This window comes from Erinaceus europaeus, chromosome 6 (assembly GCF_950295315.1).
Source record: "Erinaceus europaeus chromosome 6, mEriEur2.1, whole genome shotgun sequence".
Lineage (NCBI taxonomy): Eukaryota > Metazoa > Chordata > Mammalia > Eulipotyphla > Erinaceidae > Erinaceus > Erinaceus europaeus.
In genome coordinates, this window is record NC_080167.1 from 25,515,831 (window position 1) to 25,532,499 (window position 16,669).

General features: G+C 37.7%; 1 protein-coding gene across 3 annotated transcripts in view; it reads right to left on the reverse strand.

The window, feature by feature from the left end:
- Nucleotides 1–16,669, reverse strand: part of RYR2 (ryanodine receptor 2) — an 820,963-nt gene that overhangs the window by 434,681 nt on the left and 369,613 nt on the right. For all 3 annotated transcript variants that reach the window (XM_060191940.1, XM_060191939.1, XM_060191938.1), the window contains 3 exons: nt 13,145–13,257; nt 2,870–2,969; nt 2,197–2,293 (listed from right to left, as the gene is read on the reverse strand). In XM_060191940.1, the coding sequence (XP_060047923.1) occupies nt 2,197–2,293; nt 2,870–2,969; nt 13,145–13,257 (310 nt within the window). The remainder of the gene's footprint in view (nt 1–2,196; nt 2,294–2,869; nt 2,970–13,144; nt 13,258–16,669) is intronic.

The window sequence follows — 16,669 nt, forward strand, 5'->3', positions numbered from 1 at the left end:
CATCTGAAGCCCTGCTTCACCACTTGCAAAGCTTTCCCCCCTGCAGGTGGGGGCTGGGGGCTCAAACCCAGGTCCTTGTGCACTGTGACATGTGCACTCAATCAGGTGTGCCATCGCCCAGCCCCTTCAGTTTATTTTTAAGAGGGGAGGAGTAGGTCATAAAGGAGAGGGGGAGGGGGAAGGAAAGGAAGATGGAGAGGGAGAGGGAGAGAGAGAGACAGACAGACAGACATACAGAACTGCTGCGCTTGTGAAGCTTGTCTTGTGAAGCTTGTCTTGTGAAGCTTCCCTTTGCAGGTGGAAAGTGGAGCCTTGACTTCAAGTTCCTTCTTCCTGGTAACATGTGCACTCAACCTGAAGTACTATCATCCAAACCCCTCCCCATCGATATTTGTATGGTTTTCTATTATTTGTGAATTTTTCTCAGTGGCTCTAGAATGCTACAATCGTGGTTTAGTGCAAATAACATAAACATGAATTAAACAGATCCTTTATTACTTTAACATCACATAAATTATTAAAGCAAGTGGTCAACAGTACTATCTATAGAACACTATCCTGAAATGTTGTCTATTTGAGAACTCTTGACTTTGAAACTAAACTTAAAACTAAACATTTCCCTAAAAAGAATTAACTAAAAACCAATGAACATTTAATGAAGTTCAATTAGTTTAATGTAGTATATTCTCTCCTCCCACTCAGTTTATTTTATTCAGTGGTTCTAACCATGTTTTAATGATACAATTTTTTTTATCTCATCTCATGAAAGGTAATAAAAATATATCAACGACTCTTCTTTACTGCTGGTGGGAATGCAAACTGGTGCATTCCTTTGGAAGACAGTATGAAACAAATGAAAATAAAATTACCACTGGACCCCTACAATACCACTCTTGGGCATTTACCCAAAGGACACATAAGAAGCACTTATCCAAAGGAACAAATGCACCTCCATATTTCGAGCTGTATTATTCACAGTGACCAAAGAGTAGCAGCCAAAGGAGTACAGCTAGGAGATATATATATCCATATATATGTCTGTGTCTATGTCTATCTATATTCCATGGATTACTCTGAAATCAAAATGGACAATATTGTGTCCTTTGGGACAAAATGGAACTGGAGGTTATTATGCTTAAAGAAATAAGCAATAGAAATTAATTATCTTAAAATAATCTAATTATTTTAAAAGAAGTAAGATAATTAGAGATTGTGGGTCCTTGCATAAGCAGAGGTCGAGCATGGCACAGGCCATCCAGAGGGGACCCCTGGATGCCTGGGAGGTAAAGGCCTTCTGTCAGTTTCTCCAGGGGCTTTTAACCTTTATGGGTTGAGCAAGAGGGAACCTGCCAAACAGACCCCAGCACCCCTCCTATGAGTCTCCTTCTCCTGCAAAGGCCCACATCCCCTAGGTGCTAGCTGGCGGTTTTCGCTTCTTCATTCTCCAAACTAGCTTGACCACTTACCCATCGGTTACTGGGAAGACCCTCACCATCTCTCCATCCCCTGCTGTCTTGACCATGTAAGGTATCCTTTAACATTCCTGATCATTTAAGGCTAGGCCATAGTCGCCCTAGTCTCTCCCCTACCCCAACCTATAAAAACTCTTGCTTGCCATGCAATAAATGCACTATTCATAGGCAAATATCATGCTGGGGTGATCCTTGGCTTCCTCTCTTGCAGCAATCCGCAGGGAAAGACCCTCTCAGCTTGTACTGGGCCCTGCTGCCCTTTATTTGACCCTTTCAGCCCCCTCCTCTGGTGCGCAACAGAGTGAGTCAGCTGACTCGGTCAGATTGAGAAGCGGGGTCCTCCTCAGTACTCCGACAAGAGATGGTTTCACTTAGGTGCAGTCTAGATAAACATAAACTTGAAAACAAACAAACAAAAAGCCCAAAAGCAAGCAAACCATATCTAAGACTTGTGAAAACTATGGTGGTTATCTTTGGGAAGTGGGAAAGTGGGAACACAGAATTTCGGTGGTGCTTGTGGTATGGATCTATACCCAAGAATCCTACCATCTACATTAAAAAATATATAGGGAGTTCAACAAATGGCTGGCTTTCGTGGACAGATAAATGTCAGTGGCTGTTTTGTATTATGAGAATGGTCTCACTAGATAATTCTTTAATTAAAAAAAAAATTACATCAAGGCAAGAAAATGCCTGGCTCCAGGCACTGGGCTTGGGTACCAACCTCCGCTGCTCTTCGCCATGTTCTCCTGATGGAACAGTCAGACATTCATCCATGTGCCCATGCAGCAACCTGAGGACATCCCCTCCAATCAGATACCCTACAAGAATCAGAAAAATCCATCGTATTTGAATGCCATGATCTGAAGGTGATAGCTGGATAAAGCATCTTTTCCAAGATGTTTTCATATACAGAGAAGGAGAAGTTGAACACAGCTTTAGGTATATGGTCAAAGTTCCAGAGATGGTGTTAACCATCAGTCTGAGCCCGGGATTCCAGACCCTCCATTTCATAAACATGTAAACATGAATAGGTATGTTTTTGAACACTAAGAACACAGGAATAATTTGCAGGAAGCCCTCATGCATTTAAAAAAAATGGCTGTGATCTGGCTCCAGGTCAGTTTGCAAAATGATAAATCTTGACATTATCCTAACTGAGTACCAGTAGCCTAAGTGCAACACATTGAAGAAAACAACCCCTAGGAAATTAGTACATGAAATACAAGGATAAGCTTAAAGCTTAAATGATAGTAGTGTCAGCATTACAAAAAACAATTTGACAGTGAATGCTCTAATCAACAATCAGCTCATTATCACAATTTCAAAGATGATTGTTAATTTTACAGCAAGGGCAAGTGCATTTGAAGAGAAGTATTTTCTTTATTTATTTTTACCTTGGGCTGCTTCACTTCCTGAGCTGATTGGGGCCACACTCCAGAGAGTTTGTTGGAAAGCTGCATCCACATGTAAGCTGCCGTTGCCATAAGACAAGTGCTGCATTAGAGGTAAAATGAGTCATCACTTCAGACTCTGGTTAAGTCTTAACACATAAACGTTTCTGGCAACCGAAACTTAACATTGCATATCTGCAAATGTCCATACACAGCATCAATTTTAGCCTACTCACTCAAACACTGAATTGAGATGGAAAATTTTTTTTTTTCTATTTGTCTTTGGTGTTTTCCACTTTCACTCTAGTAGTGACTAACTGAATTTACTAATCAGAAAACACATAAGCAAATATAATGAAGACAAATGTGTTTGTTTAAAATAAGACATTTTCTTTCTTTTATTATTATTGTTACTTTTTTTTTGGCCACTGGAGAGTTATCACTGTGACTCTGTGCCTGCATTACTCTGTTTCTTATAGTGGCTATATTTTTTTTTAAGCTAGAGAGTGAGAGACAGAAGGAGAAGAGAGAGACAGAGAAGAAAAAAGAGCACTGTTCCACTAATTCTCCCTCTTGTAACCCATTACTCAGACCAGTACTTTGATTCAATTAAAAAAATACATGAAACTATCAAACCTTTACAATCAAAATGGCTTCTTCCCCCACCCCTGCAGGTGAGCCCATGTGGTAGCCAGAGGCTCAAACCTGTATCCTTAAGCATGGTAGTGTGTGGACTCTACCTGGTGAATTACCTTCCAGTTACCTACATTTTTTTTTAATTTAAAGGTTTACTAAGGAACAAAACTACACAGGGAATGAGCACTTATCATTAAAATGAAACTAAAGTTTTCTACATATGACACTGTAACAGTTCTATGACAAATGAAATAGATAAAATCTGTTGGACCAATAGATATCTTAATTATATGGGATCCTTTAGAAACTTGGCAATTTGATATAATAGCCATTAGATGGTGATCTCTCTTAAGAGATATCTTAAACCTGAACAATACATTTCCTTCAGATTTTAGATAGCACAATTTTCAGATTTTCCTTTGTATAAAAAAGAAATGAATTAAAATAATATATTTAATATAACTGAGAGTCATACTTTGTGAATTTTTAAAATAACAAGAAAAGAAAACAATTGTTAATTTTCTTAATACCTTCTTGAATCTTCAACTTAAAACAACCACTTGCTTGTTTCTTTTGAGTCATCGACAGAAACATTACTAGTATTCCTGTAATGATTCTATAACACTTTTCCAATGCTGATAGCAGTTTAAGTTTGGAAAGACTTTGATCATAGATGAAGAATAATCAGAGACAGCTTCAAGTAGGCACATTGATATAGTGCACAGACATTTTAACACCATGAAGCTCTTTTTTAAAAATTGAAATCTAACTATGCTGTCCTCAAATCAACAGTAAAACAGGTTTTTCATTTTCTTCCTCTTTAAATCAAAACCAGAGCATGCATCTCCTGAAAGGCAATACTTTATTTTATTTTTTACCAGGGCACTGCTCAGCTTTGGTTTATTGTGGTACTGGGGATTGAACCTGGATACTTAGAGCCTCAGGTATGAAAATATTTCTGCGCAACCATCATGCCATCTCCTCAGCCCCTATATATGTAATTCTTAACAATAACATTTCCAGTGAGGTTAAAAGTTTACCAGTTGATGCATGAGATTCTGTGATAACTTTCATTCACTCCCTGTTCATCTTAACCAGCTGTGTCAGCCTTTTTACCAACTTTCCTTGTTATTCTTAAACATATCCCCAGCTGAGATTCCTGTATTGAATTAAGTTCTTCCTCAAAGTGTGAAAATTCTATAACTGTTTATAAATATACCATATGCCATCTGCTTTGACACACAGGAAAAATAAATTTCCTTCAAAATAATCACCACACAATGTAATTGATTAGTGTATTTCCTTCCTCCCTATTGTAAGCCATTCCCCACACCGAGTAGTTTGATTCAATAAAAAAGTACATGAAACTTTCAAACCTCTACAATCGAAATAGCAAAAAACTAAAAATACATACTTTGCTATTTCCCAAGCCTTCTCATTTCAGTGACCTGAACCAAAATAATACACACATACATACACACACACACACACACACACACTTAAAATTTACATATGGACTTTTACAAAACCAATAGAAAATAAATCCAAATGCCAATGCTTATATTTTCACTTCTGAATTCAAGTGACACGTTATACCACATTACAACAGATTTGCTAATTTCTCAAGGTTCAGTGAACAATACTGAGTCAAGCACTGTGCTATATATAGAAAGAACACATTCCTCACCCCAGTTCTTGTAAACTAGAAGAAAAAAAAAGTGTGTGTGTGTGTAGGAAAAATGTTGAGTTGTATATTAATGTATTACGTGAATTTTAATCAAAGTGCTACAGGAATTAAGAAGTCATCACACATTAAGCAGCCTCAATGGGCCAGTGTTCATCACAGTTAGCTTTTAAGACTGGTGGCATTTTCACCAGAGACAGACTTTATGTTCAATGAGGGGCTAGAGAAGCCAATAAAATCATTGGGCCTGGGACTCGTGTTAATATATTTAGAGACGCTGAGTCAGGCGGTGGAGCATCTGGTTGAACCCACAGGGTTCAAGCCCCTGCTCCCCCTGGATATATGTAAAGTAAGTAAGTTTAAAAAAACATTAAAAAAGAAACAGTGCCTATTAAGTGAGCCAGTAGCCTGCCCTCATCCAGCTTTTGTAGCCACTTCTTTATCTGAGGGGCTTGGACTTTCTCACAGTTGTTAAGGTGTTGAGTGTCATTTGTTGTCTCCAAACTGGCATTAGGTTTATGGGATCTGGCCTCAAGTCAGGGAGAAAACAGCTGGTCATCATGTTTTTAAAACATCTGTTATTACAAAGAATATTATTGCAAAATAATATCACAATGGACTCAATGTTAAAACTTCAGCTAACTTCTAACAGTCTTTCATTTTTAAGAGATGTGCTTCTTCTATGTATCTGTTATTCTCCTCTGCCCTATATCTCCTCAAGTCAGATAGTCATATTGTGACAAGCCCCATGTGTGATTTGTGTGTGTTAGAATCGGAGAAATATTTATGTATTGGAGCCTAAGGTTTGAGGTGAATGGAGGGAGCAAACCAGTGCCCACAGCCCCTGTGCTGCAACTAGTGGGATGAGACAGTGTTTAATAGTCTAAAATCTATAGTGGTTACATATATCTGCCTCCTGCTAAACTTGCTTTAAACATCTGATATCATCTGTTTTGCTTTAAGAATAGCTCATCTTTGTTTCAGTAATTGAAACTGTTACCATATTCTGAATATTTAATTGCAAAGGCCTGACTAGAGACTGTTATTCAGTTTTCTGTTCGCTGTTCAGGCAGCAAGACTGAAGAGAAGCAGCATCCCAAATAGTTACACCTAGAGAATATTTTCTTCAGAGGACTGGACATCATTCAGATAACTACATGGTATAATGTTATCTTAGTGGTATTTTTAGACTGTTCCCAGCAGACTGGGGTTTTTGTGTATTTTTTTTAAGTTTGCTCATAATTATTATCTCTATAGACTTCTATGACTTGAAAATTGCATTTTAACCTTTCTCCTCTCCACATTATTTTTTCCACAGCTGTCGCTTTTTATTGTCTGAAATATCAGGCCATATTCTGGCGCCACACTTGTCTGCCATTAGCTATCTCAAATTCTGCTCCTGAGTATTTGCTGTTAACTTCAAATATGAAGTGCTGATGTACTTGATGTTCCCATATCTTTAAGTCTGTGGATGCTCTCTGTTCTTTGTCATAACATTTCCTTGAACAGAACCTCTTAGCTGGTCAGGGAGACCCAGGCCATTTCCAAATAGGAGATTCTGCTGTGTTGGTTTAAAAAGATATATTTTAAACATTTACATTGAACACATTAGCATTGTTAACACAGAAACCAAATCCAGTGCATGTACAATATATGGAGTCAGCATCTCTCTGTCTTGTCTCTGTCTTTCTCTTCTATCAATGAGGCCTAGAGCCTGCAAGATGAACCCACTGCTTGTGGAGGCTATTTTTTCCTATTTCCCCCAGCTTTTTTTTTTTTTTTAATTTGAGAGGACACAGAGTAATTGATAGGAAAAGGGGAACCAGAGAGGGAGAATGAAGAGAAACACATGCAGCACTGCTTCATCAAAAGTAAAGCTTTCCCCACACACAGATATAGACAGTTATAGAATCTACAATATTGATGCCCTTGTGAAAATTACTGCATGAGAGATGGATGGTAGCGCAGTGGGTTAAGCGCACATGGTGTGAAGCTCAAGGACAAGCATAAGGATCCTGGTTTGAGCCCCTGGGTCCCCACCTGCAGGGTAGTCGCTTCACAAGTGGTGAAGCAGGTCTGCAGGTATCTTTCATTCCCCCTCTCTATCTTTCCCTCCTCTCTCCACTTTTCTCTGTTCTATCCAACAACAATGACATTAACAACAATAATAACTACAACAAGGGCAACAAAAAGGGAACAAATAAATATTTTTAATTTTTTTTAAAAAAGAAAACTACTACAGTTTCCAATGAAGGGGATGGGACAGAACTCTATATGGAATTATACCCCTATTGTCTTAAGTTTTGTAAATCAATATCGAATCACTAATAAAGTAAAAGAAATAAGAAGAGATGAAACAGAAAACAAAAAACAAAAAACTATGGTGCCCAGAATTCAGTAAATGTTATCCTTTGTACCAAATGAGGCTAGGGCAGCCCCTTCTTAATTCTTTTTTTTTTTTTCATTGTATTTACTTCTTCTAATTTAATTAATTAATTTTTTATTTATATAAAGGAAACATTGACAAAACCATAGGATAAGAGGGGTACAACTCCACACAATTCTCACCACCAGATCTCTGTATCCCATCCCCTCCCCTGATAGCTTTCCTATTCTTTAACCCTCTGGGAGTATGGACCCAGGTTCATTGTGAGATGTCCTTCTTAATTCTTATAGGGCTGGAGAAATAGCTCAGTTGAATAGAGTGCTTGCTTTATCATGTGTGTGACTCAGATATGAGTCTGGCCCCACCACATCAATGGAAGGTACAGTGGTCTCTCCCTCTCCATCTGTCTTCCTGTTTTTCTGTCTCTAAGAAAAGGAAATGAATATCTGGATTCTAGTTGGGCTGGCTAAAATAGCTCACTTGGATAGTGTGCTTTCTTTGCCGTATCTGTGACCAAGATTTTAGGCTGGCCACCATCATGCTATGGTTTTTCTCTCATTTGCATTCTCTCTTCCCCTATTTCTGTGTCTCTATTTGAAATAATCTAATCAGAACAGAAAAGCCCTGATAACATCAAAAACATAAAGTACAATTAAAAAGAAAATTAATTTGGCACCAGGCGGTAGCGCAGCAGGTTAAGTGCAAGTGGCGTGAAGCACAAGGACTGGTATAAGGATCCCGGTTCTAGCCACCAGCTCCCTACCTGCAGGGAGATTGCTTCACATACAGTGAAGCAGGTCTGCAGATGTCTATCTTTCTCTTCTCCTCTCTGTCTCCCCTCCTCTCTCATTTTCTCTCTGTCCTACCCAACAACAACAGTAATAACAACAACAAGGGCAACAAAATGGGGAGGGAATGGCCTCCAGGAGCAGTGGATTCATTGTGCAGGCACCAAGCCCCAACAGTAACCGTGGAGGCAATAATAATAATAATATTTTGAAATGCACCCTTATCTGTAACATTTATTTATTCATTCATCCTTCTTGTAATCAGAGGCAAGTACTTAGGCCTTGTTGATGCAATCAAATTGGTGTATTAAGTCTCTGATTGAATTTTTCTTCTTCTGAGAAAAATGAAGGTCATAGAATAGGTGCTTTTCCCAAATGTAACAGTATGCAATTTCATCACTTGAACTACATAGAAAGAGACTCTAGTTAAATCAATTTAAAATGCTTTGGGTCAGTTCATCTGGAGAGTGTGTCTGCTTTGTCAGACACATGACCCAGGTTTGAATTCAGCCCCCACTGTATAGGAGGAAGATTCAGTGTTACGGTATTTTTTCTTTCTCTTCCACTGTCTCCCTGATTGTGACTGTTTCTATCTTAAAAAAAAAAAAAAAAAAAAGATGGTCCATAGCAATAAAGCTCTGGTAATGATAAAAAAAATAAACAAATAAAATAAAATGCATTGGTTGACTTGATATGTAGCTTAAAAAAAATCCAAGATATTTCTATTTTACTTATCAATATTTATATCCAACTAGAAGCAAATCAGAAGTTTATTTTAAAAAACTGAAATACTGGGAGCCAGGCAGTGGCACACCTGGATAAGTGCTCAGATTAAAGTGCACAAGGACCCAGGTTCAAGCCCCTGGTGCCCACCTGCAGGGGGAAAGCTTCACGAGTGGTGAAGCAGGGCTGCAGATGTCTCTCTGTCTCTCTCCCTCTCTATCTTTCCCCTCCCCTCTCAGTTTCTCTATCTCTATCTGGTAATAAGTAAGTAAATAAATAAATAAAATTAAAACTAATGAAATACCTTCTATCTTCTATTAGAAATTCACAGATAGATGTCGGCAAGATAGCTCACCCTTTCCAAGATGAGATGAAGAAAGTGACTTCACTATCAACCTGATGTGTTTGCAGCTAAATTTCTTCACACAACTATTTGAACTGTATCTGCATCTTTTCATATGAAACATAATAAACATTTATTTAAAATCCATTACAATATATCTATTTCACTCCTTTCCTCCTTTCTCTTAAAATGTTTAACCCATTTAGTTTCCTTTACCATTCTTAATAGCCACAGATTTCCCAGATAAATAAAGTTAATAACACTGTCACTTACTGGCTTTTTTGTGTCATTCATAGAAATAAGAGTGTTTTTTGGATCAAAGCATTTCATCCTCTTAACATCCCTGTAAACTAGGCTCTTTATTATTTACATATTGCAGATGAAGAAATTGTAGACTTTTAAGAAGTTAGGCAATCAAAAGAGGTCAATACGTACAGGAACTATACTAATAAACTAGATGACATATAGTCTATTTTTTTCTTATTCAGAAACTAGGTTATACTAGTTGGCATGTCTATTTCAGTGACCTTTCCCTAACTTACTATTTGCCTTTTCACTTTTACTAGATCCTTTTCAACAAGCATCATAAAGATCATTGAGTCCACCAACATAATACTCTATATGCTCTACTAAGTAACCAAAGAGAAAATGAGATAACAATTGACCACCCTACTTCAAAAAGATCTGTAGCCAAAACTATAACATGTATTTATAACAGGCCCCACACAGTTACATGTATTGGGTTGATTTTCCCATAATTCTTTATGCACAGAAATCGTGCTATTCTTGGTCTTCCTTGGATTTCTACTTGATGCTAAGTCCACAGAGAAAACACTAAAAGCACTGATTTCATTACCAAAAAAATGTGAAATTTTAAGTGTGGTTGGTCACCATAGTTCTTTAGCAAAAACTACTACAAAGGGAACCTCAGTAAATTGTTTAAAATGAAGCCCCAACATTACTGGTGAGTATAATCATTCAATTTATTTATTTATACAGATCACAGGAAAGGAAATTTATGTGCTATTACTATTGCTAATATTTGTAGAGTATTTTTCAATTCAAAACATTTTTAAATTCATTATCTCTGGGCTGGAAGATAGTTATTCTGGCAAGACACTCATTTTACCATGAAGGAGGCCCTGAGTTCAAGCCCCAGCACCACATACAATGGGGCCATGCACACCACCAGAGAACAGTTCCATGGCTGATGAAGTGCTGCTGTGGTGTTTGTCTAGTCTCTCTTTCTCCCTCCCTGTCTCCCTATTTCCCTCCCTCCCTTCCTCTCTCTTCACCATCAGAAATTTCAAAAGAATAAAATAATTGGAACAGAATCAATGGAGTTGTACACAAGGAGACCATATACTGCTAACAATAAATTCCTGATTTCATTGATTTACCACAGTAAACTCAATGCAAAGTAAAATCACCACCATTTTGCAAGTAAAGAAGGCAGGGTTAGGGGAACTAAGAAATTCTCTCAGGCCTTTAGTAGCAGAATTGATGCGAACAACCCTGACCTGTAGCTCCTTTGTCTTCTATTCCTTCAGTGAACAATGATGTCATCCTGTCAAATTCTGCTAAACAGTAGAAAGTACAACTTGTGGGGGTCAGGCAGTAGCGCAGCAGTGGGTTAAGCGCACGTCGCGCAAAGCGCAAGAACCGGCTTAAGGATCCCAGTTTGAGCCCCCAGCTCACCACCTGCAGGGGAGTCGCTTCTCAGGAGGTGAAGCAGGTCTGCAGGTGACTATCTTTCTCTCCCCCTCTATGTCTTCCCCTTCTCTCTCCATTTCTCACTGTCCTATCCAACAAAGAACGATATTAACAACAACAATAATAATAACCACAACAAGGCTACAACAACAAGGGCAACAGAAGGGGGAAAAAAATGGCCTCCAGGAACAGTGGATTCATGGTGCAGGCACCCAAGCCTAGCAATAACCCTGGAGGCAAAAGAAAGAAAGAAAGTACAACTTGTACAGCAAAATCATGCAGTCACACCAGCAAAAAAGCAGTATATCGGATTTATATACTGACAAGTATGTATGGATTACTTTTTTAGCTGTTACCTACTACTGATATTTCCAAGTAAGACTACAACTCAAAATGTGTACCTCCTGATGAAAATGCATCACCTTAACATACACAGGACAGGCACGCAGCAAAGACTAAATCAATATGTACTTGACAGGTTGCCATGCTTCTATTGTCCAAGAAATGTGCATAATGACTATTTCCACCTACATGGGTAAAGAGACAAAAGGAGAGAAATGCTCCAGGCTTCCCGACAGCTATGCAACATTAGGTGCTTCATTTAATTTCATCAGTCCTGCCAGTTACAGGAGGCACTGATTCACTATTTCCATGTCTTCATCATTACTTCTTTCCACAAAGCAAGTGAAACAAAACTGTTCCTCCTCACTGTTTCAAAATCAGAACTAAATGTACAGATAAGGATAACCTGCAAATTCTGCCCTATTTCTATATTTACAAACCAATACACTAGATGACAATCATTTAGCTAATCCTAAATCAAATAACAAAACCAATATTTTTGTTTCTGGCAATGGAAATACACTGCCTATAAACAAGTATATACTTAACTACAACAAAGCTCAATTTTCTTTCTTTTTACTATTGTTTCAGGCATTATACACTATAATGTCCAGGATATTTTATATGGACATTTCTATTTCCTGTGTAAAATAATACCCCATTTCTTTATCCAACCAGTTTTCAAACTTACACAATAATAAAAGTAATATTTTGGTGGTCCGGCAGGTGATGCAGTGGATAAAACACTGGACTCTCAAGCATGAGGTCCTGAGTTCAATCTCCAGCAGCACATGTACCAGAGTGATGCCTGGTTCTTTTTCTTTCTCCTATCTTTCTCATTAATAAATAAATACAATCCTTTAAAAAAAAGTAATATTTTGCACTGGCATCTTTCCCACATATATGAATTTCAATCTTCTTCATGCTTCTTTAGCAAAGAATAAATTTCCTTAAATTAAATATATACTAAGCCCACCACAAAAATTTTAAAACCTTCAGGGATAAAATGCATACTTTTCATCATTTTCCATTTTCAATTGCCTACATTAGGAACATAACATCAAAAGGAAATTTAAACTTAAAAAAAACATTCTATTTATTCTTTAGAACACGCCAAAATTTCCTCATATAACAATTCACTTTTAGCGAGGGAGACAGCAGAGAAGTTATGCAAAATATTTTCATGCTTTAGGCTCAGAGATAACAGGTTCAATCCCAACACCACCATAAACCAGAACCTAGCAGTGCTCTGATAAAATAAAATGAAATTTGCTGTAATAAATATCAGAGTAGCTGACTGCAACTTCATTAGTGAAGTTTTCTTACTACATGTGAAATAAAGTGCAAGAAATTCCACATTTCTGATCCGACTACATTAAACACTATTAGTAAAGCATTCCCCCGTAGTCATTGCCAGTGTTATGCACAAACACATCAAGGACACAAGGGAGACCTGTCTAAATAAACCTGACAAGCCACACTTCCATACTTGTCACATTACTCCTCTACTCTGGGAGTTATTTATAACCCATCAAATAGAGATATGAACTTGTTTCTGAGCAGTTTTCCTTGATAATTAGCAATCTAAACATTAAAGAGATAATTTCACTGATCTGTCATTTATCATACCACCCAGCATATGATCTGATTTTTCCATACTTACCAAGTACCTCTCAGAGGACACACTGACTAAGATAAGATCATCTCCAACTCGTACTTTTTCTCCTTCTGAGCGCTGCTTAGAGGCAGGATGTATAGTCCACCAACAAGCCTCACCTGCAGATTGAAATTTCAACGCAAATAAGTGCTTCCCACTTGCAGATCAATGTTCTTTGCCAGTAAGTCCAAAATAAGAACATTGAATAAGCATTCAAAATCACTCGACTTAAAAGGCAATTGCCCTTTTCCTACAATTTTCAGAAATTTGAAAGTTAGTGACAATCCCTGAGATCTTAAAAACCAAGAGAGTTAGTACAAATTAGCTGAGGATGAAGCATAATGATATCAAAAGATTCTTCTCATAGAGACTGGTTATAACAGCTGGGGAAATTTGGTATGTTTTCCTGCTCTTCAATTGCCATAAAGGGTACTTATTTATGCTATGAAGTACACCAGTCATCCTGCTCTGATATAATTCTTTTATACAATCACATTATTACACTATCACATTGCTCTCAGTAATAACATCTAGTTTTTTTACTTTTTTTTTCTTTTTTTCTTTTCCCCCCATTTTTGTTGCCCTTGTTGCTCTTGATTTGTTGTTGGATAGGACAGAGAGAAATGGAGAGAGGCGGGGAAGACAAAGAGCTAGAGAGAAAGATAAGACACCTGCAGACCTGCTTCACTGCCTGTAAAGCGACTCCCCTACAGGTGGGGAACCGGGGGCTCAAACCGTGATCTGTAGGCCAGTCTTTGCGCTTTGCGCCATGTGCGCTTAAACCGCAGCGCTACCGCCCGACCCCCAGCTGTTTTTTTAATTTTGTTTTTGTTTTTCATTTGGGGTTTTGTAAGATGAGAGTTGCCTTGTAGCAATTTATTTTATTTTTTTGGTAATTTTCCTCCCTTTTTGTTGCCCTTGATTATCGTTGTTGTTACTGTTGTGTAGGTCAGAGAGAAATGGAGAGAGGAGGGGAAGACAGAGGGTGAGAGAAAGACACCTGCAGACCTGCTTCACCGCCTGTGAAGTGAATCCCCTGCAGGTGGGAAGCCGGGGGCTCGAACCGAACCGGGATCCTTATGTTGGTCCTTGTGCTTTGCGCCATGTGCGCTTAACTCGCTCTGCCACCGCCTAGCTCCCGTACTGCAGCAATTTTTAAAACTTTTATTTTTGATATGTTGATTCAAAATGGGCACAAAATGCTGCAACCTAATATACTATGTTGTGGAACTATAAATGCATGCATACATACATGTGTATAGTACATGTTGATATATATGTGTAAGAGAAAAAATGAGATTCTTAGTACAGAACAGTGTATTATAAAAATATTTGTGTATTCATTAAAACAAATAAGGAATAAGTTTAGTTTTAGAACACAAAACTTATTGAGACACCAAATTCAACTCCCATTACTTATGACTGTGATCTAGTGTTCTTTCTCTCTCTCTCTCTCTCTCTCTCACACACACACACACACACACACACACACACACACACATCAAGGCATAAATAATAAGTCTTTCAAAGAAGCAAATACTTCCTTGTAGTATTAGTTAAGCACAAGCCTCATGGAGCACATAGCCATTTCTCACTCTATAATGTTAAAACCTAAAATATAAAGTTAAGTACGCAGCTCAACAATCTATTAGTAATGTCTTCTAGAAACAGAAAATCAATAAAATATTTTATAAATATGTTACACATTCATAATATATAATTTAAATACAGTATCAGAAATATAAAATACAAAATGAGAATAGCATTTCAGTAGTATCTTTGTCTAATAATTACTATTCTGTTCTTTTCCTCAATTTTATTTTTCCCAACATTCTTCCTACTTCTTTACAAATTTTTCAGTAATTTTCTGAATAATAGGAGCTTTGTATATCACAAGGCAATAATTCATAAGTATCTTATAGTCAATATGTAATCTGTACCATGAACTGATTTAATTACACAAACCATAGTCTTACTTGAATGTCACCTGTTGAGTTTCTTTATTCATTCAGTTCATACTTAGTAGAGTTGCAGGAAAGTTTTCATTCATGCACTTAAACACTTATAAAGCATACACTATCTGTTAATCATTGCTTTAGTGGCTGGAGATATATGTTGGTCAACAAGGAAGACAGAATTATCTGCCTTGAAACTTTATTCAAAGCAATGACACAGCAAATGATAAACACCATAAATAATTCAGCTATTCGGAAGAAAGTTGAGCACTATGGGGAAAAGGGAATAGCATAAGGGTATCAGCATGTAGAGTAAGCCAGTGTTTTGTTTTGTTGTTTTGATTATTACATAATCATCCAAACAAATGAAAACAAATTATAAATGATGCAAATTATAAATGAAGTCTTTTACTTCTCTTGAGGGAGAGAACTGAAGGCTTTCTTTTTCACATAACTGTACAGTGTACTGAAGCAAACTGATTGCAAGGATTACAAGAGAGAAACTAAAAAAGAGAGAGAACTAGCTAAGCCCATATAAAAAGGAACTAAAAATCAGAAAAATATAAAAAAATACGTTTTTTTTGGTAATTGAGGATCTTGAAACTTCTTGTAAAAGGGAATGTGTGTACTGTTAAAAAAATAATTAGGTTGGTAAAATAGACTTCTTAGCTTCCATCCAATATACCCTAAAATCGCTATTCCTATCTGCTCTATTCCTTCTGTTCATTAAAAATTTTGTCCTGCTTTATATCTTATTCCATTTTAGCCACCAAGTTGTGGATGCTACTTCAATTTCATCCTGAACTCCCTGGGCTGATGACCTCACCAAGGGGTCTTGGAGCCTCACCTCTCCAGAGCCCTACCCCACCATGCAAAACCAGAAACAGACCTGGGGGTATGGATCAAAATCCATCATTCATGTCCAGCAGAGAAGCAATTACAGTAGCCAGACCGTCCACCTTCTGCAACCCATATATAATTTTGGCCCTTACTCCCAGAGGGGTAAATGTTAGAGAAAGATGACCAGAGTGTTCTGAACTCCAATTGCATCAGGAGGAGGAGTGGGGAGGTGGCAAGGAAGGACACTCAGAAGTATTCAGAAGTAGTAGATGTGACTTTAGAAAGGAAGAGAAGGGGAGTCTGGTGGTAGCTCAGTGGGTTAAGTGCACTTGGCGCAAAGCACAAGGACCAGCATAAGGATCCCGGTTTGAGCCCTGGCTCCCTATCTGCAGAGGGAGTCGATTCACAGGTGGTGTCTATCTTTCTCTCCCTCTCTCTGTCTTCCCCTCCTCTCTTGATTTTTCTCTGTCCTATTCAACAACGACAACAATAATAAATAGAACAATAAAACAAGGGCAACAAAAGGGAATAAATAAATAAAATTAAAAAGAAAAGAAGAGAAGGCAGGATCACAGAAAAAAGGGGGGTATATAAAATATATATACAATTAAATATATATATATGATAGTCAACCTATATTTGTGACCTTGGGAGAATGTGGACACAGAGCTCTGGTGGTGGGAAAGGCACGGAATTATGCACCAGTTATCATTTTGTAAATCAATCTTAAATCACT